Source organism: Lynx rufus, unplaced genomic scaffold (genome assembly GCF_022079265.1).
Source record: "Lynx rufus isolate CCGP_SWC_20201006 ecotype Redwood Valley unplaced genomic scaffold, mLynRuf1.p SCAF_6, whole genome shotgun sequence".
Lineage (NCBI taxonomy): Eukaryota > Metazoa > Chordata > Mammalia > Carnivora > Felidae > Lynx > Lynx rufus.
In genome coordinates, this window is record NW_025814878.1 from 74218753 (window position 1) to 74245002 (window position 26250).

Genomic DNA, 26250 nt, shown 5'->3' on the forward strand with positions numbered 1-26250 from the left:
CAAGGCTGTTGAGGTTAATACCATTGTTATTACTATATTTACTGCGTGCCAGAAGCAGAGGCAGTAGATTATTAGCTCATTTACTTATCTCTCTATTACACTGTTAGTTCTTTAAGGATTGTGCCTGGGTCAGAGTCAAAACAGCAGCAACCAATATTTATTGAGTTCTCATGCTACTTGTATAGGCTGACCTCATTTAAGTTTCATAGCATGCTTATGCTGTAGGTACTACTGTAAAATCTACTTTACCATAAGATAACACAGTAGCTATTTCTTTAAGATATATTCCTAAAACTGAAATTACTGCAAAGGCTGTAACTATTTTTCCATGTTTTAATTATTTACTTAAAAAAATTTTAATGTTTATTTTTGAGAGAGAAAGTGAGAGAGACAGAGCGCAAGTGGGGGAGGGACAGAGAGAGACACACACACACAGAATCTGAAGCAGGCTCCAGGCTCTGAGCTGTCAGCACAGAGCTCGTTGCAGGGCTTGAACCCACAAACTGCCAAATCATGACCTGAGCTGAAGTCAGACACCTAACTGATTGAGCCACCCAGGCGTCCCCCATATTTTAATTATTTATAATTTTAAAAAATCTTTATTTTTTAGAACAGTTTAGATTTAAATAAAAACTGAAAGTAGAGTCCCATATACCCTACACCCAGTTTCCCTTATTATTAACATCTTACATTAATATGATACCTTTGTCTCAATTATTGAACTAATGCTGAGATAGTACTTTACTCAGATTTCTTTTTTTTTATTTAAAAAAAATTTTTTTAACATTTATTTATTATTGAGAGACAGACCATGAGCAGGGGAGGGGCAGAGAGAGAGGGAGACACAGAATCTGAAGCAGGCTCCAGCCTCCGAGCTTGTCAGCACAGAGCCTGATGCAGGGCTCAAACTCACAAACCAAGAGATCATGACCTGAGCCCAAGTCGGACGCTTAACAGACTGAGCCACCCAGGCGCCCCACTACTTTACTCAGATTTCTTTAGTTTTTACCTAATGTGCTTTTTCTGTTCCAGGATCCCATCCAGAATAATGCATTATTTTTAGTTTTCATGCCTTCTTAGGCTCCTCTTGGCTATGACAGTTTTTTAAACTTTCTTTGCTTTTGATGACCTTGGCAGTTTTAAAGAGTACTAGTTAGATATTTTACATAATGGCCCTCAATTGGAATTTATTTGATGTTTTCCACATGATTCTACTTGGGTTATGAGTTTGGGCTAGAAAGACCATTTTCATTACATAGGGTAAAGCGCCACTTTCATTACATCAGAGCAAGGTATATACTATCAACATTTCTTATCATTGTTGATGTTGACCCTGATCACCTGGCTGAGGGAGTGTTTGTCAGATTTATCCATTGTAAAATTTCTCTTTTTCTTCCCTTTCCATATTGTTCTCTTTGGAAATAAGTCACTATGTGTATCCCTTACTCAAGGAATTATTTGGAATTCGTCTACAAGAGATATTTCTCTCTTCTTCCCCATTTATCCAGTCATTTGTTTATATCAGTATGTACTCATAAATATTTATTTTAAACACTACTTTATCTATTTTTTTGCTCAAAGTGTTTCAACTTTGGGCATTGGGCGCTCTTCCAGTTGTCTCCTGTGTCCTTTTGCTGTACCCACACCAATTATTTTTTCCTCTTTGAACACATCTTTAATTTCTAGTACTAAAAGATGTTCTGAGATCCTCTTATGCATTTCCTGCCCCAGTCTAAGAATCAGTCATTTTTCCAAGGATCCCTGATTACTTTGATTGGAGAATAGTATTAGAAACCAAAATCTGGGTAGTCAGTGTGCTTGTTGCTAGTAATGTATCAATACTTCTAAACCCTCTCAGTTGACAAAGCAAAAATACAGACATGCATATATTAACTTGCGTATATACACATATTGATAAATACATCTATGTTTAACCATTTTCATCTATATTAAGCTAAACATGAGTTTACACTGGTGTCTCAAACTCTAATCTATTACCACATGGATCATTCTCACCTCCTCCAGCTTACCTATAAACTTCCACTCCAACAGTGTGAAACCTAGCTCACATCATTTGCCATGTGTTTACTTAATTGTTTAATCCTACTATACACATACAGCAATATCAGAATTGTTGACTTGTACTCCTGTGGGAAACTACTTTACCAACTAGAGTACATTGCCTATGTGCAGTTCCATTTGCCTTTAGTCTTACAGATGCTATTCATTTCCAAATTTATTTACATCAGTAAATTTTACTCTGACCCCATTCTGTGAGGTCATAGCATACATTTTATAAAACAATTATATTCTTTTGTCACAGTCTGTATTCCATCTTGGGATTCCCCAACCTCTAAATGATTAAAAAAAATTTTTTTATATGTTAAGACTCACACTTTGCTGAGTGAGTTCTATGGATTGTGAGACACACATAGTGTTACTTATCTACCATTACACTACCATATAAAATAGTTTCGTTGCCCTATGAAATGTCCTGTACTACACAGGTTCAACCTCCTCCTATCTCCCTGGGCCCCTGGGAACCACAGGTCTTTTTACTGTCTCTATAGTTTTGCCTTTTCAGAAATTTCAAACAATTGGAATCATATAGTATATAGCCTTTTGACTAGTTTCTTTCAATTAGCAACATTCATTTAGGTTCAACCATGTCTCTCATGGCTTAATAGCTTATTTCTTTTTGTTGCTGAATAATATTTCACTGTATGAATGTACCACAATTTGTGTATCCATTCATCTATTAAAGAGCAGCTTGAGGGGTGCCTGGGTGGCTCAGTCAGTTAAATGTCTAACTGTTGATTTTGGCTGGGGTCATGATCCCAGAGTCATGGGATTAAGCCCCACTTCAGGCTCTGCACTGAGTGTGGAACCTGCTTGGGATTCTCTCTCTGTCTCTGTATCTCTCTCACTCTGCCCCTTTCCCCCACTAGTGCGCTCTCTCTCTCTCTCTCTCTCTCAAATAAAAAAAATAATAAAGAACAGCCTGGTTGCTTTCAGTTTTTAGTGATTATGAATAAAGCTACTATATACATCAATTGCAACTTTTTATAAGTTTTTTAAAAACTATTTATTTAGAGAGAGAGAGAGAGAAAGAGAGGGAGGGGGAGGGGCAGAGAGAAAGGGGACAGAGAATCTGGTGCAGAACCTGATTTGGGGCTCAAACTCATGAATTGTAAGATCATGACCTGAGCTGAAGTTGGGCACTTAACCGACTGAGCCATGCAGGCATCCCAATGTGAAACATTTTGTTGGACATAAGTTTTCAAATTGTTTGGGCAAATACCCAGGGGCACGATTTGTGGATTATATGATAAGACTATGTTTAGAAACTGCTAAACTGTGTTTCAAAATGGGTGTACCAGTTTTTTTTTCCTTTTGCATTCTTATCAGTGAATGAAAACTCCTATTGCTCTGTAACTTTACCAGCAAATGGATTTGTCAGGCTCTTTTGGAATTTAGCCATTCTAATAGGCATGTAGTATATCATTGTTGTATTTATTTTTTATTTATTTATTATTTTTAAATGCTTATTTATTTTTGAGAGCGAGAACGCCTGAGAACAGGTAGGGCGGAGAGAGAGAGAGAGAGAGAGTGAGAGAGAGAGAATCCAAAGCAGGCTCCGTGCTGACAGCAGAGAGCCTGATGTGGGGCTCCAACTCACAAGTTGTGAAATCATGGCCTGAGCTGAAGTCGGATGCTAAAACAACTGAGTCACCCAGGTGCCCCATCATTGTTGTTTTAATTTACAGTTCTCTAATGGAAAATGACATTGAGCATCTCATGTGTTTATTTGCCATCTGTATATTTTCTTTGGTGAGTTGTCCAGATCTCTTGCTCATTTTTAAATTGAGTTATATGTCTTATTACTGTTGAGTTGTAAGAATAGCCTGTATATTTTATTTTTTTCAATGTTTATTTATTTTTGAGAGAGAGACAGAGCACAAGTGAGGGAGGAGCAGAGAGAGAGGGAGCCAAAGCCAGGGTCCAGGCTCTGAGCTGTCAGTACAGAGCCCAAAACGGGGCTCGAACTCTTGAATCCTGAGATCATGACCTGAGCCGAAGTCGGATGCTCAACCAACTGAGCCACCCAGGTGACCCAAGAATACTCTGTATATTTTCAATACAAAGCTTTGTCAGATAAGTGTTCTGCAAATATTTTCTCCAAGTCTGTGGTTTGTTTCTTCATTCTCTAAACAATTTTTCACATAGCAGAAGTTTTTATTTTAATGACATCAATTTTTTTCTTTCACAGATTGTGTTTTTGTGTTGTATCTAAAAAACTAATCACCAAAAGTCACCTAGATTATACTATCTTTTCACCTAGAAGTTTTATTATTTTACATTTACATTTAGGTCTATGATCCAATTTGAGTTCATTTTGATGAAAGATAGATGGTCTGTGTCTAGTTTTTATTGTTGTTATTGTTTTGTTTTGCATATGGATGTACAATTTTTCTAGTGCCATTTGTTGAAAATCTATCCTTTTTTCATTGAATTGGCTTTGTTCCTTTGTCAAAGATCAGTTGACTATATATGTGTGAATCTATTTCTGGGCTTTATATTTCTTCCATTGTTCTATGAGTTCGTTCTTTCAATACCACACCATCTTGATTACTGTAGCTTGATAGGAAGCCTTGAAAGCAGTATAAGTTCTCCAATTGTGTTCTCCAGTATTGTGTTTGCTATTCTTTTGCATTCCATAAAAACTTTAGAATCAGTTTGTTGTTAACAGTTACAAAAGAGTTTGCTGGGATTTTGATTGGTACTGCATTGAATATCTAGATCAGATTGGGAAGCACTGACATCTTAACAACATTTAGTCTTCCAGTCAGTGAACATGGAATATCATTTCTCTCCTTTTACTTGTATATTTTAAAATTTATTTCATGAGGGTTTTGTAGTTTCCATACACAGATCTCGTATATAGATCATATACCTGAGTTAGATTTATACCTAAATATTTAATTTTCCTAGATACCATTGTAAGTGATACTATTTTTAGATTTCAAATTCCAATTGTTCATTACTGGTAAAGCAACTGACTTTTGTATATTATTCTTGTATGCTATGAACTTCCTCTATTCACTTAGTAGTTCCAAAAGTTTTTTGTTGTGGTTTATTCTTTGGGGTTTTCCATATAGTCAGTGTTATATCCTGTTTTCCAATCTGTATGCACTTACTTCCTTTTATTTTCTTATCGCACTAGCTAGGACTTACCGTACAATATTGAATAGGAGTAGTGAGAAGGGATATCCTCATCTTGTTCATTATTTTAAAAAGAAAGTGTCCAATTTTTCATTTTTAAATATGATATTAGCTATAGGTTGTAAAGATTCTTTATCAAGTTGAGGAAATCCCTCATATTTCTTGTTCAGTGAGAGTTTTTAATGTGAATAGATGTTGGATTTTGTCAAATGCCTTTTATGTATTAGTCGATAAGATCAATAAGAATTTCTCCTGTAGCTTGTTGATATGGTGGATTACATTGATTTTTGAACATTGAACCAGCCTTGCCTAGCTAGAATAAGTCCACTTTAGAATAAGTCTAATTATTTTTATACACTGTTGGATTTAATTTGGTAATATTTTCTTGAGGATTTTTACATCTATGTTGATGAGAGATTTTGATCTGTGGTTTTCCTTTATCATAATGTCTTGATCTGTTTTTGGTATTGGGATAATGGTGGCCTCATAGAATGAGTTAGAAAGTGTTCCCTCTGGTTCTATTTTCTGGAAGAAATTGTAAAGAATTGTTCTTTACAAATACAATTTTTACAAGAAATTGTAAAGAATCATTTTCTCCTTAAATGTTTGTTAGAATTTACTAGTGAAACCATCTGGGACTGGGGTTATGAGTTACTAATTACAATTTTATAATAGATATAGTTCCATTTACATTTTCTGTTTCTCCTTGTATGAATTTTGGTGGATTTTTAAATTTATTTATTTTTATTTCTTATTTTATAGACATGGGGGTGGGAGACAGAGGGAGAGAGAGAGAGAGTCTTATGCAGGGCTCAATCCTATGACCCTGGGATCATGACCTGAGCCGAAATCAAGAGTCAGATGCTCAACTGACTGAGCCAACCAGGTGCCCCTGAATTTTGGTAGTTTGTGTCTTTCAAGAAATTGGTCTGTTTCATCTAAGCTATCAAATTTGTGGACACAGATTTGTTCAGAGTCTTCATTTATTATCCTTTTAGTGTCCATGGAACCAGTAGTAATGACCGCTTTTTCATTTCTGTCAATAATTTGTGTCTTCTTTCCTTTTTTCCTTAAAGTTGGTTTGGCTACAGGTGTATGAATTTTAGATCTTATTTGGCTTCACTAGGTTACTGGACCTTTATCAATTACATTTTTGTTTTCAAAGATGTAGCTTTTGGTTTTATTGTTTTTTTCCCTCTGTTTTCTTATTTTCAATTTCATTAATTTCTCCTCTAATTTTTCTTTTCTTCTGCTTGCTTTAAATTCACATTGATAATCCCCAGCTTCCTAAATTAAAAGCTTAATGACTTTAGGGGCGCCTGGGTGGCGCAGTCGGTTAAGCGTCTGACTTCAGCCAGGTCACGATCTCGCGGTCCGGGAGTTCGAGCCCCGCGTCAGGCTCTGGGCTGATGGCTCAGAGCCTGGAGCCTGTTTCTGATTCTGTGTCTCCCTCTCTCTCTGCCCCTCCCCCGTTCATGCTCTGTCTCTCTCTGTCCCAAAAATAAATAAACGTTGAAAAAAAAAATTAAAAAAAAAAAAAAAGCTTAATGATTTTAGATTTCTTTTTCTAATATACTCATTTAATGCAATAAAAACTCTCTAAGCACTATTTTTGCCACATTATACAAGTTTTAATGTTTTATTTTTATTTTAACTTAGTTCAGAGTATTTAAAAATTTTTCTTGAAACCTCTTCTTTGACCCATGTGTTATTTAGAAATATGCTGTTTAATCTCCAAATATTTGAGGTTTTTCAAGTTATTTTTCTGTTATTGATTTCTAGTTTGATTGTGTTATGGTCTGAGGACATATTGTATGACTTCTATGCTTTTTAACTTGTTAAAGTGTGTTTATGGCCTAGAATATAGTCTATCTTGGTGAATGTTCCATATAAGCTTGAGAAGAAGACATACACTGTTAGAGTATTTTATATCAGATCAGGTGATTGATAGTGTTTTTTAGGCCAACTATAGCCTTACTGATTTTCTGCCTGCTTCACCTATCAATTACTGAAAAGGGGTGTTGAAGTCTCCAACTATAATAATGGAGCTTTCAACTTCTCCTTGCAGTTCTATTAGTTTTTGCCTCATGTATTTTGACATGCTGTTATTTGGTGCATTAAAGATGTGTTATCCACGTGGATGGAACTGGAGAGTGTAATGCTAAGTGAAATAAGCCATACAGAGAAAGACAGATACCATATGGTTTCACTCTTATGTGGATCCTGAGAAACTTAACAGGAACCCATGGGGGAGGGGAAGGAAAAAAAAAAAAAAAAGAGGTTAGAGTGGGAGAGAGCCAAAGCATAAGAGACTGTTAAAAACTGAGAACAAACTGAGGGTTGATGGGGGGTGAGAGGGAGGGGAGGGTGGGTGATGGGTATTGAGGAGGGCACCTTTTGGGATGAGCACTGGGTGTTGTATGGAAACCAATTTGTCAATAAATTTCATACATATAAAAAAATAAAATAAATAAATAAATAAATAAATAAATAAATAAATAAATAAATAAATAAAGATGTGTTATCCTCTTTATATTTTGCTGAATTTGTTTTGATAGATTTTAAAACGACTTTTATATCTATGTTCATGAGGAATGTTACACTGTATTTTACATTTCTTGACAAGTCTTTTTTAGATTTTGGTATAAGAGTTACATTGACATCATAAAATAAGTTGGGAAGGGTTACCTTCTTTGTATTCTAAAAAATGTGTAAGATTGGCATTATTCCTTCCTTAAATGTTTCATAGAATTTGGCAATGATGCTATCGGTCTGGAGCTTTTTGTTGGGACATTTTTAAATTACAAACTTAATTTCTTTCACGGTTTATGGCTATTCAGACTTCACATTTCTTCATTTCTTCTTGTTTTAGTTTTGATAAGCTACATTTTCTGAGGCACTAGTCTATTTTATCCAATTTATCAAACCTTCTAGCATAAAATTGCTCATAGTATTACATTATTATCATTTTTATGCCTGCAGGTTCTGTGATAATATCCTTCTTTCATTCTCCCTTTCTTTCTTTCTTTTTTTTTTTTTTATTATCTTACCTCAGGGTTTATCAACTTTCTTAACCTTTTCAAAGAGTCTACTGTTGGTTCTGCTGATTTTCTCAACAGGCTATTTTCTGTTTCCTTTTACTTCTGCTCTTATCTTTATTATTTTATTTCTTTTAATTACTTTGATTTTACTTTCTTCCCAGCTCTTTAAGTTAGAAGCTTAGAGCACTGATTGTAAATCTTTCTTCTTGTCAAATAAAAGTGTTTTAAGTAATTTTTTTTTCTTCTCACAGCTGCTCTAGCTACATCCCACACATTTTAGTATGTTATGTTTTAATTATTATTCAGTTTGGAGCATTTTCTAGTTTCGTTTTTGAATTTTTTTGACCCATGTGTTATTTAAGATCATGTTGCTTAATATATAAGTGGTTAGCATTTTTTTAGTATTGTTATTGATTTTTTATTTAATTCCCTTGTGGTCAGAGAACATAGGGTATATTATTTCAATATTTTGAAATTTGTTGAGAATTATTTGATGGCCCGGAAAATTCTAGATCTTTGTGAATGTTCTGTGGGCACTAAAAAAGAATGTGTATTCTTTAGTAGTTGGATTTGTCCATTTATTCTATCAAATATAAGAGATGGTATTAAATTCCCTGACAATGATTTTGAATTTGTCTAGTTTTTTCCTTAGTCTGTAAAAATTACTTTATGTATTTTGAAGTTGTATAAAAGATGATTACCTTTTATTGATTTTTTTCTCTCTACTAGTTTTGGTCAGCCTACCTCCTGACTTCAAGTAAGTCATAGAAAAAAAAAAACAACAACACTTCTATCATGTTTTAGGCACGCCTTAAAAAAATTTTTTTTAATGTTTATTTATTTTTGAGAGAGAGAGAGAGACAGAGCATGAGCAGGGGAGGGGCAAAGAGAGAGGGAGACACAGAGTCCAAAGCAGGCTCCAGGCTCTGAGCTATCAGCACAGAGCCTGACACGGGGCTCAAACTCACAAACCATGAGATCATGACCTGAGCCAAAGTCAGACACTTAGCTGACTGAGCCACCCAGGCGCCCCATTTTAGGCACTCTTATTTTCAGTTTTTCTGTAATATATATCCATACCTAATACTAAATGACATAAGTAGTATGATAGAAAAGTACAAGATACCATGAAGGTGTATAAAACTTAGCCATGGAAATCAGGAAGAGCTCTCCATGGAGGTGATATATTAATAGTAAGGTGGAAGTTAGCTCTAATAGCAGATTGTGAAAGGAACATTCGAAGAAACAGAAAACTTGTGTGCATAAGCCTTGAGGCAAGGAGGAGCTTGGATCTTTGAAGAAACTCAAAGAAGTCAAGAATAGCTCCATTGCTTCATTGTAGAGTGAAGGCAGAGGTGGCAGAGGAATAGTGGGCAGGGAGGCATATGTAGAGGCTTGAAGCTTCCTGAGAACAGTAGAAGTATTAAGAGGTTTTAAGGCAAGAAGCACCATGATCTGGTGTACAATTTTTAACAAGTACTTAAACTGTTGTGAGAATAAATTGCAGAAAGGAAGAAATGGATGCAGAGAGTTAAGAGGTGATTGAGGTGAGTAAGGTGCAGGAGACGAGGGAGGCTTAGGTTAAAGTGTATATAGGAGAGCTGAGGTAAGTGGAAGAAGTCAAAGATAAATTTTGCATCTAGAATGATAGTTGGTCATGGATTGGATGTCGGTGGTAAGAGAGAATGAAGTACCAGTGATGCTTTTTGGCATGTGTGGAAATAGAGAAATATGAAAGAACAGATGGGGGGGGCGGGGAATAGGTTCTAGTACACTGCAATTCAGATGTCTAAGGTACATCAAAGAGAAAGTATTACACAAGCTGTGAGATATATGAGCCTGAAGAAGGATCTAAGCTGGAGATACACATTTTGGGAGTTATAAACAGATGGCAACTAATGCCAAGAGAATGGGTCAAATAATTTAGATAGGAAGTATAATTACAAGAAAAAGAGAAGACTATAAAACAACCAGAAAGAACTCTTAACATTCAAAGGTCAGAAAGAAGGAGCTGATGAGAAAAAAGGAGAAAAGGGGGCCAGGTATATAAAGTGATCTTATAAAAGTCAATACTTTCCTTCTGGTGATGTCCTTTTGTTTTGTCTATGGATTCTTCAGAGTCAAGGCTGTTTCTCCAAGGTCTGAAGGAGGTTACTCATTTTTGTGTAATCATTCATTTTGTGGCATGTCCCTCTGCACAGCTGCTGGGCCCAAAACATTGCAGCTAACTACTAGAAAATGTCTTTAAATTCATACACAGTCATTTTCCTTAAGGCATTCACAGAATATCAGAATGGCTCATGAAAGATGGCTTCTGGAATTAGCTAAACATTGGCCTGGAACCAAGGGTCAGATTTTAAACTAAGTCCTTGAAATACAGTTTCTTTCCTTTATAATGATTAATTAATTTCCTCTTAGGAACCCCTTGGTCTTTTCTTACAATGAAACCAGACTGACTGTTAGTAATGGCAAGACAAAAGCATGGTGAAGAGGAACTATCCTTAACACTTTCCATTTATTATCAGATTTCTTGGTCAAGGTTTATATCACTGGTGAAGATGGAGGTATTCTAGGATATAGTAAATGAAGGAACTGGGAACCCAGACAATATTCAAGTGAGAGTGACAGAACTTTTCTCAGTGTAATCAAGCCTGGAAGATCTGGCAGAAATACCATGGTTTGGCAGATTTATCACTACATCCTTGAGTGCTGACTTGAAGTGTGGCTACATGGCTTTAACGGATGGCTGTGTGAAGGAAGATTGAATCAGTGGCATTAACCATAAAAAGGAAAGACTGGTTGTACATACTGGATGACCCAAAAATGATGATTTCCAGTGCAAGCTATTTATACTTGAGATTCTTGGGAAGGGAGCAGCATATGCTCCTAAAAGTGTGAATCAGAACTTCCAGGGGCTATACAGTTTGAAAATGATCACAAGACATTCTGTCACATAATTCTTTGTTTTAAGTTTATTTATTTAAGTAATTTCTACACCTGGCATGGGGCTTGAACCCATGACCTCAAGATTAAGAGTCACATACTCTGGCAACTGAGCCAGACAGGCACCCCTCTGATACATAATTCTGGGGGAGGTGGTGGTAGGTACGCCTAACTTATTTCCAGTCTCCAATATGCCCAGTTAAAAATTATTACAACAAATCCAGTAAAAGACAAATAAACTGGGAAAATATACTGGCAACATGTATAGCAGATAAACTTATTAATTTTGTTACATAAAATCTTACATATATCCATAAGAAAAATAGACACAACTAATAGACAAAAAATAGCCAGAGAATGCAAATAGATGGTTCTCAAAATAAGCTAAAATGACAATTAACATGATAAAACATTAAGCAACAATGAAATAATATTTGCCTATCAGATTGGTAATGATTGCAAGGCATAAATTCAGTGAGGAGAATAAATTCAGGCTTGATGGTTTCCACAGTTTTTTCTATAACAATGATGGCATCCTTCCTTAACTTTCATGATGTAATCCTTCCTTACTTTCATCATGCGTTAACAACCCTTTCCACAGAGTACCATGTGTAATGAGCCTTAAAGGTCCTTATGACCCCCTAATCTAGAGGCTGAATTAGAGACATTGTGTTTGGGGGCAAGTAGACCATTTTAACACTTTTGGTGTTGAAATCATGGGGTTCTGGGTGGCCAGAGGCATTGTCCAATATCAAAAGAACTTTAAAAGGCAATCCCCAAAGGCAAGATCCTTCCTGACTTCAGGGACAAACTATTGAGGGGACCAATCCAGAAAAAGTGTTCTTGTTGTCCAGGCTGTCTTGTTGTACAACCAAAAACCTGGCAGCTGGTGTTTATCTTTTCCCTTCAAGGCTAAGGGATTAGCAGCTTTATAGATAAGAGCAGTCCTGATCATAAACCTGACCGTATTTGCATAAAACAGTACAGGTGACTTTCCCTTCTTGCCTTCAACCTGGTGCTCACTTCTCTTTCTTTCTAATAAATGTCTTTTGTGGCATTTTATTCCAGAATAGGGCACTTCTATCTGCATTAAAAACCGGTTTAGGCAGATATCCTTTCTCCTCAATGATTTCTTAATGGTGTCTGGGGACTCATATGCTGCCTCTTGATTGGCAGAAGTTGCTTCTCCTGTTAACTTGACATTAGTAGCCAAATTCTTTTTTAAAATTATCAAACCATCCTTCACTGGCATTAAATTCTCTAGCATCACACGCTTCACCTTCCTTTTGCTTTAAGTTGTCATATAATAACTTCACTTTTTTTTCAAATATTAGAGTCTATAATTATGCCTTTTTTATAGCAATCCAGAACCCACATAAAAGCTGCATTTTCAGTATGAGATAAAAAGGGAGTTTGCAAAAAGTTCAAGGCTTCTGCACCTGCTGGCAGAACTGTAGCAACAGCTTCATGACTTGTCCTTTTATTTTTTTTTATTTTTATTTTTTTTGACAACGGTCCTTACACTAGATTCATTTGTCTTGAAACAGCAGGCATCTGCAGCTGCAGATCTCAATCTATGGTACATATCAAGCAATTCACCTTTTTCTTGTAATGTCGTGACTTTTCTCTGCTTCTTGGGAGCACTCCCAGCATCACTAGTGACACTTTGTATGGTTCCCATTCAAGGCTTACAGTATTGCACTAAACATGATGAAAACTATGTGAGATCCAGGAGAGATCACTTATTACTGTGATTCCCAGTTTACTGGAGAGACATATTATTCATACAGAGAGGATCAGTATCATACAGTGTGTATTTAAAAAATTTTATTTGAGAGACAGAGAGAGAGAGAAGCAGAGGGGGAGAGGGAGAGAATCTTAAGCAGGCTCCATGCTTAGTCCTGATGCAGGGCTCTATCCCACAACCCTGGGATTATGACCTGAGCTGAAATCAACGGTTGGATGCGCAACTGACTGAGCCACACAGGTGCCCCTCACACAGTGTTTTAAGTGGATACTGGCAACACTTGAGCTCACCACAATAACAGGAAGGGGTTATGAAATTATCACAATAGTACAGTATGTACTACAGTTAATTTCATGCAGTTATGACTTAGTATTGTATCTTTACACTTGTTTACATTTCTCTCAACTGTGAATTGTGCCTTGTATGGTCTATAAATGTTTGTGTGGGTAAGTTTTGGTAAGTTTTAACTTTTCATAATAGATTTGCTATATTTTATGATAGCAAATGATAAAATAGATTAGTATCTACATATATTGTACACATTCATGACACACCTAATTTTATTTTTTTGATATTTCTAGATCATGTGGTTCATCTGTGAGTTTTTCATATTGTTGCAAATCTCCAAAAGTTTTTCCTAGATTCTTATGAGAAAAAATCCATGTATAAGTAGACCCACATAGTTCAAACCTGTGTTGTTCAAGGGTCAACTTTATTACCAAGGATTTTCTCCATTTTCTGTAAGTATTATCTACAATTTACTTACATAACATTTAAGGCCTTTCTACGATTCTTCATCAAACTACATGCTTTCATTCCTGATTCAACAGATTCTTAGGTTCACTTTTTTTTTTGAAAGCACACGTTGCTAATGATATTGACAATGTGGAAAGGCAGAAACACTAGGGAAAAAATGGACAGCTTGATTTATGTTGTTAACTCTGCATGGGCTGTAAGAAATGTTAAAATATTTTGCTATTTTATATAAAATCAATTTTTATGATAATCATATCCCCTCTCAATTTTTTGTAGATAACTATATCTTATTTGTATTCAATCCACAACAAATAACTCTAGGCCTCAAAATTTTGCAGATACTATGGATGCATATATTTGATTTTGTTCTGTCACGATGCCACCAAGGTCTTGGTTAGATGGTTGTCGCTCTAGGTGAATGAACATGCAGGTCTCCTTCCCTTTGCGAATTGAGTATGTACTGGACTATTAGTCTCTATACTGGGTAATGGAGCTCCAGAGTGGGTAAGTTCTAGGGTACTTTTCTTGCTGTATGATTAGACAGATCATAAATGCAAATAAACATACTACTCTTCTCGGTACTGTGAAGGAAGTGTAAGTGCCACTCCTGACTTTTTGTCATCACTTGTCTAGGATTTTCTTGTATGTGACAGGCGCCCCCTAGTGAATAGAGGGGCTTAAATTGGCCTCTACTACAGAGAGGCTAGAAAAATACTTGAAGCTGTTATAACAAGTTCACACTGCATTAAACAACTAAGATGCTGAATGAAGTTTTGTGTGTGTGAATGTGGGTGAGGATGGGGATCTGTTCTCCATAAAAAGTATCCAGGATTTCACTATATAGAAGTAGTAATCAATTTTCTAGGTGAAGGTCAAACTGATCTGAACTTCACTAGATCATCAAAGTGCATAGAGTAGATCACTGATCTTTATCTACTCTTCAGGTATTACAGTTTGACTGTGTGTATATAAATATCTACTAAATTCTGTATGATACACATAACTTTGGGGTTGAGACTTGAGAAACCATAATTTCAATCCAAAAACTTTAATCTGGTAAATTACATTTTATTTGGTTAATTTCAAGAATACAGCATTAAAGAAGACTGTGGTTGCTTGATATAATAAATCAATTACATTTAATTACCTCTTCTCTCCCTAAATCTCCTGCCACTTATAATAGTCTTTATGTTCTGAAATAAGTATGTTATAATGTTGACATCATCATAAATATTCATTAGTTATTATTTATAGCACTGGGTTAGGTCCTCAATGAGGAACTAAAAATAATTCTTATCCTCTAGGATGTTGCCAAGATAAAATAAAGTCAAAGAACATATAACCAAATCAACTGGAAAACAAATAAATTATCCAAATATGCTAAAAAACAGCATTCCTATTATTTTAACAGTGCCAAAGAGCAGAAGCAATCACACACTTGACTCAGTGGTTTAAATGGAGCATCCTAAACCAACAACTGGAGAAAAGGTTAAACAAAAAGTAGGTGACATGTTTAAGTAACAAGTAGGTGAGAAGTTTATTCTCAAAGGTCTTGTTGACATCAGAAACTATCAAATTAAGAACTGTATGTAGATTATACTTGCTACTTTTCAGGGGTATATTATATTGTTGGCTCCCACCTTACCATCTAAACAATTTTTAAAATAAAAAATTAATATTTTCTTCTTTCCCCTAGATTGTCCTTTGTCTCCTGAGCAATTATCCTTTTACATTCACCTCAACTTCTTCAGGTCCAAGAGGACTTCTCTAACAGTAAGGGCTCTCTCCGTCCTCCCTCTTGTCTGAAGCCATAATGACCTTATTTAAGACAATTATATTTCTTTGATTATTCCAGGTATAATGAAAGAGTCTACAAAACACATGCAAGCATTCATTCAAATTATTTGTAAATTGGTTAGTGAGTAGACCCCAAAGTCCAATCACAGTGTAGCTTGGAAGACAAATATCACTTCACTAACTTAGAGGGATAACTTGTGCATTTCTCTTGTCAGGACAGGCATGTGCTAGTAGGGGTGAAAACACCGAACCTAAAGGAAATAGAAGTGAATGACAGGTAAGGACCAAAGCACCTCGCCTACCTCATCCTTGCTCACAACACGCCCATTCTTCCCTGTCTTGTTTCCTAAGATGTATCGGGGAGGAAGCGAGGTCACCCGTGGGAAGGCGGCGTACTCTCCTCCTGACGACCGAGACTGAGAAGGAGCCTTAGGGAGACTCGCGGGGTGGGCGGTGGGAAGACAGACAGCTCAGAAGGGCCCAGGTGTCTTGCTCCCGCACGGCGAGAGGTGCGGGGCGGCGCGCGCCTGCGCGGACCTGGCTCTCGCCACCCCACGACCGCAGCATCCCTGCGCAAGAGTCCCAGTGGCGCGGGCGGGAGGAGGGGCGGCGGCCCCTCCGCCCCGCGCGCGCGGCCACGTGACTCGGGCCGAGGGGATTGGAGCGGCGGCGGCGCGAGGCGGCAGACTGGTGCAGCGCCTGGAGCTCACGGCGGGATCTCCTCCTCCTCTTTCTCCTGGGAGCCTGGACGGTACCTTCTCCTCCGCCCGGCTAGTCGGCGCAGCCGCCGCATCCCTACCTCCGCGGCGCCCCGAGGAGGAGGAGGAGAAGACGCAGCTGGGCCGCCGCCGTTAGAGGGGTCCCCGGCTGCCTCTCACTCCGTCGGCGTCGCCTTCGGGGTCAACCCGCCCGCGGTGTCTCCGCTTTCTCCTCCCGCTGCCGCCGGCGCCCGCTTACAGCCGCGATGGGGCTCTTGGACTCGGAGCCGGGCAGTGTCCTCAACGTGGTGTCCACGGCGTTGAACGACACCGTGGAGTTCTACCGCTGGACCTGGTCCATCACAGGTAAAGCAGCTGGCTGCCCCGTCTTCGTCCGGCCCTGCAGTCCCTCGCTCCCTGCGGCTTTTGGGATGCTGCGGATCAGAGGAGATGCGGGGCGCGGGGACCGCGGTCTGGCACTGGTTAATCTGATCCGAACGTTAAGGCCTCCCCCTCCCCCCGCGACGCTCGCAGGGTTTTCCTCTGAGCTTCCATCTCTCGTCAGCTTCTCGGATGCTGGGGCTGACATATCAGATGGAGCCTGGGCTGCTAAGAGCTCGTCGCAGGAACCACTCCACCCTGTACTCCCACATCTCCCAGTCTCGTCTGACAGTTTTAACTTATGCACAGGATTGGTTTTAACATTTACTAATAATAGTCCTTTTGTAGAGATGGCTGGGGGAAGGAGGAGGGCTTCAGTGGTAGCTGTCTTTTTTTGCGTCTCTTCGGCCTCCTGGTTGCATTGACACAATCTGCTAAACCTGCTAATGTTTAGTCTAACTCATCCATCTATACTATAATTTGGAACAAAAAGTAAAAAGCCATTGTTTGTCCTCTTGAACCTTGCAGGATGTTAGTTTCTGAGGCTTTTTCAGCAGCAAATATGTTTGAAGTGATTGTCTATAATGGCTTTGCGCAGTGCAGTGCAGTCAGGGGGTGGGGGAGGCTAAAATACCCGGAAAGAAATAAGTCTTTAGGAAGGGGGTCTCTCTACAGCAGCACCTAGAGGTCGTCCCAGCAGCCTGCATGTATACAATTTTCTTAAATTAGCAAACTTTTTCCCCTTAGCGGTTGTAGTTTGACAGGGATCGTCTATTGGTGGATTTATGCAGCTCTTCTAGTGGGAGCAGTTGGGCTATTATGTTATTTTTACCTTTTGCCATTGATTTTCTTAATTTGCTTCAGTTGCTTTTGGTTTTAAAGCACTTAAAAGTTTTTGAAATTACAAAAAAATTAGCCTAACGGGATTTTAGAAATGATCTTATGATTTATAATTTTCTAGTCCTTTTGCAGTGTGGCACTGCATCTCCAGCAGTGGAGGAGAGTAACCTTACACATTATGACTCTGCCTCCTTTCCCTAGAAATGAAAATATATTCCTGTAGTTTTGTATTTGTTGTCAGAGTAAATGGAACCGTGGTTACAGCGTGATTACAGTACAATATGTGGGATACATTTTGTAGAGAAAAATGTGTGCTGGAATTATTTCTGTGTGAGACAAAATGATTCTTCGACATTGTTGTGGCTTTAACTTCTTCAGCTAGGAATCTCAGGTTTGGCACTGGTAAATAAGCTGTTTTAATTAGCCGTTGCAGTTGGAAATGGTTAAAAGGCAGTTTTTAATGGAGTCTTTCTTTAAATCTTCTATGTGCTGTTACACTGAGGTTACCCTGTACCTACGAGAGCTGGGAAAGATGTACCCTTCCCTTCATCTCTGATTTTGGTTATTTAAGCATTGCATCAGGGTTTCCCATTACACAATTGTGCAGAGCTGAACATCAGCTTTGGCAGATAATTGTACTTTGCATACTTTAGAGTACAGACATCGTCAAGGTCCTCCAATCTCAATTCAGCCAGAGCCACACCCAGAAGTTCTCATTCCTGTCTATTATTCCCTTCCTATCTCAGAGCTTTCTTACTTCTCGAGTCTCAGAAACAAAAACTGAGTGCAAAGGTAGAATACACTTTTCTGTGTTGGTTAATTCCTTCCTAATGATGCTGCTGTAAAAAAATACGAAAAAGATAGGAAATTTTGTGCAGTTGCCTCATGTGAAAACTTGCTACTAGCCTGTGAAGGGCATATAAGATAATATTGTAGACCAAGTCTGAGAAGTGAGAGTAGCCACTGGAACACAAGTGACCTCTCACTAGCAAGTTAGAGGGAAGGTATTCACCCATGCCCCGGCTATCCACTTACGAAACCTGAGACTGCTTCCTTGCTTTCTGTAATGAGCTACCTGCTGTAGGTAGATGGTATTTCTTAAACCAACTTAGAGGCTTAGTGGGATATAGTTTGTTCTGCCTTTCTGCTGTGAGGAGAAATATTTTTTTAGATGCAGGCAGGACAGACCTGAACCCCATAGTGTCCCATTTCCTTTCACCCCCTATCCTATGCTCTCCGTGCTGCCTTTCTTTCACAACTTCACACTGCTCTCCACAAGGATCTCCTCTTGCTATAATTTCATGAAAATCTGAGTGAAGGAGTTTCAAAGTAGAAGAGTAGCTTATTAGATGAAGCTGAATAAAAGTTGATGAGTCAGATGTTTGGAAAGAGGGAGAAATAAAAATGGGTGGAGAGAAAAGATGGTCTTGAGAAATAGAGGTGAGTGATGAAAGGACACAGATTATTCAGAGAGCAAGATACGAACTAGGCTCTGTGCCCTTGAGTGCTTTCATTCCCAGACTGTAGTTACATGCTTCTATCTCCGTTTTATTAGTCCATTAAATATTTCTCTCCACTGAAGTTTCTACCTAAGTGTAAATGAGTGTATCTGCTTTGGACTGTCATAACAAGAATAGTTACAGATTTGTAGAGTATATTTGGTGATGCAAGAGATCTTTGCCCTAGGGCAAACGGTTTCTGGAAAAATATCATTTTGTGCTATTATATCAAATGGTACTATTTAATAAAACATACGGTGGTGCTCAAAGCAATGTATAAAAACTGGGCTTTTCAAAGGCACATGTCTAGCAAATACAGAATATGACCCATAGAGTATTAACACAGGTAATGTTACTTTTACTATAATTGTTAGCACTGAAGATTTTTTTTAATGTTTGTTTATTTTTGAGAGAGACAGAGACAGAATGTGAGTGGGTTAGGGACAGAGACAGAGGGAGCCCGATGCGGGGCTCAAACTCATGAGCTGTGAGATCATGACCTAAGCTGAAGTCTGATGCTCAACCAACTGAGCCACCCAGGAGCCCCAGCTGTTAACACTTTATACGTTAGTATTGAAACTTTGAAAAAGCTGTACTTTAGGAAAAACAACAAAAATAATTCTCTACTTCCCTATATTATATTTTTAGAGATTTTGAACAATGAGTTAATCTCGGTGTATATTACACAGGAAAGTATAGACTGCTGGAGAACTTTATACTAGTTGGTGGCATGGGAGTAGGTATTCTGATGTTATTGAACTTTTTTTCCTTCTGTTCTTTTACTTTATGAGTACATTAAAATTATTAGGACTGGGATACTAGGCTCAAAGTATATAAAATCAAAGTTGTATGTAAAATTTTAAACCTGGTGAATCTTAGTATTCTCCAACTTATAAATACCCCAATTATCTACAATATCTATTGTATTTGTTTATTAAAATAAATGCTTATTAGTAGCCTTTTGTGTAACTGAATTTAGCATAGAAATATCCGACAGAGTTAATAGCCAGCATGCCTGCAATAAGGCCAGCTGTCTCCTGAACTGCCATATTTCTTTTTGGCAGCATGTTTTTAAACAGCCATTGTTCATGGAGTACGTATCGGTAGTGGTGGGGAGGGGGGCGGGGAGTGGAGGTGGTTGGCATTGCTCTCTGTTTACAGATAATAGTAGCCCATATTTTGATGCAAAATTTGTGTTTACTTGGGAGTTAAACTTAGAGCATAAAGGGCCTGCTTGTTTTTGGAGGGGCAGAAGGGAGAGGAGGATGAGTGGTACAGGAGGAAGGAGGACTCTTGTAGGATGATGATGAAATTTGGAAGCAAGGCTTGTATAAGGATTTATTCTTTTCTCCTTACCATGTGTGGGCATAGTTCTGGGCTCTGGAGAAAGAATGAGGACACTTGGTCACTGCACCCATGCAGCTTATGAAGTCATGGCTATTCCACCTTGGGAATCCAAAGGGTCCTTTGAAGGCATGATCTGTGGTTCTGTGATCTGTCAGAATTAGGCCTAGCTGGTGCCTAGGAAAGTCAGAAAAGTCCTTCTTCACTATTCTTATCTTTACTTCTTTTACCTGCAGTACGGTCTTGAGTTGTAAGAAGAATATACAAGCCCTATTTTTAGAATATTTCAGCTGTCACCATGTGGAGTTGATGTGAATATTGTCAGAGAGTATTTGTATAGGTAGACTAAGGAGAAGGGCTTCAAAGACTAAAAATTCATGGAACTGAGAATGTGTTTTAGGGTCAGTGAGTCATACTGATTTGCTGAAACTGGGGGTGTGTGAGAGGGGACATTTAACTCAGCTCATATAAGCTGGGGTAAAAGGTCTGTCCCTGGGAGTGCTAGGCCCACATGCTAGCATGTGTTTTAAACATGTTACAATATATTTACATTAGTTTTATTATTTGTCACAGTTAATGTGTAGTCTTTAATCTTTGTTATTGTCTAAAGTATATTTTGTTTGTTTGTTTGGCCTAGCCTGGAAGCCTAGTTACCATTTTTGATGTTTCTTTGAGAAAAGACATTCTAAATTCCAGGCAGCTAATTAAAGATAAATATGTGGGACATCACCAGCTCCTAACATGAGATCTCCCTTAGCTAGTGTTTTCAGTGAGGTCCTAGAGTTATCCTTCTCTCTCATAACCTCCCTGAAGCCTCTAAAAGGTCCACACCATTTAAGGATTTTTTTTGTTTTTGTTCTTGTTTTGGTGGTAGACTCTTAGACTTTAATGTCTGCTACTCTTGTCCATTCCCCAACAGCCTCATAGCAGAACATCCAATCACAGATGAAATTACAGGAGGGTAAAACAATGCAAATTCTAAAACTGGTGTCGGGATAGTTTTATACAGTTAGATTTTTTGGCTTAGGTAGATGAGGTTTTACGAATTACATAGGTAATTATGTCAGACAGTGCTTTTGTGAGCCACAAAAAAGTTGGTTATCCTTTTAAAATTGAATTTGTTAGATTTTTTTTTCTCAAGTCATATGATAATGTCATTAGTGAGTGATTTAATATTACTAACCTAAGTATTATTTTGGGTTTATTGAGTCATTTATTATTTCAAATTAGACATATAAGCACATAGAGAAGGATTCTATAACAGAGCAGACTCTTTTCTCACTTTAGATGGCTCTTTTTTCCTTTTCATGATTTGGACATTTTTCCTTTTAAAAATCAAGGCACTAGGGCACCTGGGTGGCTCAGTCAGTTAAGCTTTCGAGTTCAACTCAGGTCACGATCTCGAGGTCTGTGAGTTGGAGCCCGAGTCGGGCTCTGTGCTGATGGCTCGGAGCCTGGAGCCTGCTTCCAATTCTGTGTCTCCCTCTCTCTCTGCCCCTCCCCCGTTCATGCTCTGTCTCTCTCTGTCTCAAAATTAAATAAACGTTAAAAAAAATTTTTTTTAATAAAAAAATAAAAAAAAATCAAGGTGCTATTGTTTTATTTTCCCTTAGAATGAGAATGAATTCTAATATATTTTTAAAACTCACCAGAGTTTTGACTTTTAGAAAAGAGAAGGGAGGAAATACAATGGACTTTCGAAACCAGATTTCCAAGTTTCCTTTTCAGCCTGTAGTATTTCCTTAGCCACAGACCTGTAGCTCTAGCCAACTTGGATAACTCCCTCTTGAGTAAATCATGCCCATGTCTGTCTTTGTTTCTCAGTACACTGTTCCCTTTGCCTTTGCTGCCCTTTCTCCTCTCTACTTCTCCAGGAGCACTGCAGTAGAACCCAGCTCAACTGCCCTCTTTCACAAAGCCTTTCTGGGCCTTGGTACCCTTGGAGCAGTTCATTCCTTCATCTGATCCCATTCCTGTTAGCAATTGCTCATGCATTTCCTTGAGCCATTCCTTCTGTAACTCTATTTTCTTGAACCATCTTAACCTTCATTATTATTTACCCTTTCACCTCTTTGTATTTTTCTCCCCAACACTAGGGAATATCCTTGTATTTGTTGATTTGATATGTGTCAAGAGATGACCCCTTTAATCTAGCATATTTTCAAATAGTGATATATTCTGTTGCGAAATACTAATAATATTTGGTGCCACAGTAAATTATATAAAGTTTTTTTAATGACCTTTATCATGAATTAGCCATATTCAATTGATGTTGACTAAATTTAGTGAAGGAACCAAACCATTAAATCATTTATTAGCACAAAACCGTTACTTTTGAGAGATCTGAAATCAGATGTAATTCTTTCTTCCTATCTATGTGGAAGTATCATGATGAATGTGGAAGTGAGGAGGGCAGCGTGGACTGGACTGGGATTTAGATGACCAATGCTTTAGTTTCACTAATTAGTTGGGAGACTTTGGACAGGTCCCTCTTTCCAATCTCAACTTTTTTCATCGGTAAATTGAGAGAGTTGAATCAGGTCATCTCTAAGGTCTCACCCAACTCTTAAATTCTGGATATATATGCAATTAAAAAAAATTCTTTAAATAGGTCAAGCAATTTCCTATAAACATACATTGATCGGTAATTTAAAAACCTCACTCTATGCAATAATTTTAATCTTTTCCAACAAACCTGTTATTAGTGTTGCTAAGATAGTAAAAATAACAATAGATTCATATTTAATCTTTTTTACTTTCTTATCTGCTCCATAAGAAGTAGGTAAAGGAATAGAAAAACAAAGGGATACAGATATTTAAGTACCTGCTTTGACATAGCACTGTTTGTTGCCATTATACTGTACCTATTTAATCATCTAGATATTTCTTGAATAATCAAGAGTTGCCTATATTGTCAAAGCTAATAGCAATAACATTAAATAATTAGTTTATTGTACATTATATACAATATATACAATTATGCATTACAATTATTATGTAATATATGACTTCTGAGGATGGCTTGTTATGTGGTTTGGGGCAAGTTCATGATTCTTTGTGTTTCATATTTCTACCTGTACCATGAGATGGTTGAAACAGTATCATCTCTTAAGGCCACTTTATTGAATTCTCATAATAGCTCCTAAAGTGATGGCTTAAATAGTCTAAACTTAATCTTACTTTACATTCTTTCCTACAGAAAATGCAAAATTTTATCATATGTCGTTACAAAAGATTTTCAGTTATAGGCACTTTATGAGCATTTCTAAAATTTGAAAGTATGGCTTAAAATTTTTGTAAAATTGCTACAAATATGTAGGTCTTAGTATATGGGGTAAACAAAAAAATTAAATAATTTTGTTGTAAATATGTCCTTAACCAAATGTGAATTTTAAAAACTCTTAATTTTGTCATTTTTTTCCCATGGAATATTGTCATTTTTAAATACCTGTCAATATATTTTGATTACATTTAAATTAGACTACAAATCTTGGAATTTGAAAGGCAAATGCATTAATCCACTGAAGGAATCAGTTACACACTGTTAGGTGTAATCACAGATAGGCATTATGATTTTGAACTGGAGCATTCAAAGGAATAAGCTTTCTTTTCATTTTTATTTATTAAACAAAAACTAAGGCACAGATATGTATTGTTAAACAAGTTCATATAGTTTTGCACACCTATGTTCATGGCAGCATTATTCACAATAGCCAAGAGGTGGAAGATGTCCATTGGTGAATGAATGGATAAACAAAATGTAGTGTGTACATACAAGGGAATGTTATTTAGCCTTAAAAGAGAAGGAAATCCGATGTATGCTATAAAAGGGTGAGCCCTGAAGACATTATGCTAAGTGAAAAAAGCCAGTCACAAAAACGAATATTGATGATTCCACTTATATAAGCTCTCTGAAGTGGTCTGATTCATAGAAACAGAAAGTACAGTGTTGATTGCCATGGCCTAAGAGGAGGGAAAGATGGGGAGTTGTTTAATAGGTAGAGAGTTTCAGTTTTGCAAGATGAGAAAGTTCTGGAGATTGGTTGTACAACACTGTGAATATACTTAATATCATTAAACTGTACACTTAAAAATGATTAAGTCAATTTTGTTATGTGTTTTCACCACAATTAAAAAAATTCATATATTATAAAATTAATATAGCACCTGTAGAAATGATCTTTCTTCAGTGTTCAGTGGTACAACAGTTGATTCTGTGAAAATGTGTAAAGGAAAACCTCATTAAAAATGGAATTGGGAAGTCGTGAAGGGAGAACTCTCAGGCATGTACCATTTGTCACAGCCTACTTTATATACTCCCACAGACAAGAAGAGGCTTACTTTAATACCCTAGCAGGAGGAAGATTTTCTCCTTGGCCAGCAGCAACCCAGCCAATGAGAAGTTGCCACAGCCCTGAACTCTCACCCTCTTCCCATGGACCATTCTTAACAACCTCTGCCAACTTGTTTTTTTCCCCTCTATTAAAAGGATGCTCTCGGGGCGCCTGGCTGGCTCAGTCCGATTTCGGCTCAGGTCATGAGCTTGCAGTTTGTGAGTTCAAGCCCGCGTCGGGCTCTGTGCTGACAGCTTGGAGCCTGGAGCCTGCTTTGGATTCTGTGTCTCTCCAGCTCTTGGCCCCTCCCCTGCTCATGCTCTGTGTCTCTCTGTCTCTCAATAATAAATAAACGTTAGAAAAAACAAATTAAAAAAAAAAAGGATGCTCTCCTCCTTTGTTCTTAGGACTTTCCTGTGGTTCACCATGGTTTGCATGTTCAAAATTGCAATTTCTCTGCTCTCCTCACATAAATTCATTTTGTTGTTAAACTAAATATCTATTTTATTCGGGGCGCCTGGGTGGCTCAGTCGGTTGGGTGACCGACTTCGGCTCAGGTCATGATCTCGCAGTCCGTGAGTTCGAGCCCCGCATTGGGCTCTGTGCTGACAGCTCAGAGCCTGGAGCCTGTTTCAGATTCTGTGTCTCCCTCTCTCTCTGACCCTCCCCCGTTCATGCTCTCTGTCTCAAAAATAAATAAACGTAAAAAAAAAAAATTAAAAAAAATAAATATCTATTTTATTCTTTAAGTTTTTATTGTTTTATTTTTTCAGCTTACAATAAAATGGCTTTATAAAGGGAATGCATAGGTGTTGCCTAAAGAGCAGTACCCAAATGGCTAGAAAGTAGCAAATAACAAGAAAGACAACCTTGCCTTTGTATTTTATTTTACAATTTTAGCAAGAACTTTACAACCTTGGAAGATGGGACTGGTAGGCATTATTATTTTCATATGTTTAGAAGTCTCTGAGAGTCATAGAAGTTAAATCACTTGTGGATGAACGCTGTAGCGAAAATGGGTATTAATAGCATGTTTTGTTTCTTAGCCCAGTGCTCTTGTCTCCCATCACACTAGCCAAGCAGGAAAGCAATAATCAAACCTCTGACCTACTTTACTTGATCTTATACTGCTATCTATCTTATCTATGTACTGTCACTACTTAGAATACTAAATCTGAACAAAGTTGTAATACCGCCAGAGGCAATCTAAATAAAAACGTCTGAAATACTCAAAAGTACTGTAAGGCTGTTGTATGAGATTAAACTAAAAACTGATATTTATATAGATTTATATATTTAAATTGTATATGTATGTAAAATATAAACAACGTAAGTATTTAGCCTGAGAAGATAAAGTTGACTTCTATATGGTGGAGTGGCTAGAACTATAAAAAAGTATATTCAGGGGCTTCTGGGTGGCTCAGTTGGTTGAGCATCCAACTCTTGGTTTCGGCTCAGCTTGTGATGTCATGGTGGGATGGCGGGGGTTGGGGGGCAGCCAGGAGGCAGGAGGCGGGTCCAGGCATGGAGCCTGCTTGGGATTCTCTCTTCCTCTACCACACGTGCTCTCTTTAAAAATAAAAAAATATATTCAAAGTGAATTATGAAAATGTTTGCTAAATTTCATAGTCTAAGTGTGAAACTATT

The 26250-nt window shown here is 37.6% G+C and overlaps 1 protein-coding gene across 1 annotated transcript in view; it reads left to right on the forward strand.

Annotated features, from left to right (window-relative positions):
* The first annotated feature begins 16160 nt into the window (after positions 1-16160).
* The window catches only part of ELOVL4 (ELOVL fatty acid elongase 4), a 31847-nt gene continuing 21757 nt past the window's right edge, over positions 16161-26250 (forward strand). The window contains exon 1 of the mRNA XM_047102987.1: positions 16161-16571. Coding sequence (XP_046958943.1) covers positions 16472-16571 — 100 coding nt within the window. The 5' untranslated portion in view covers positions 16161-16471. The remainder of the gene's footprint in view (positions 16572-26250) is intronic.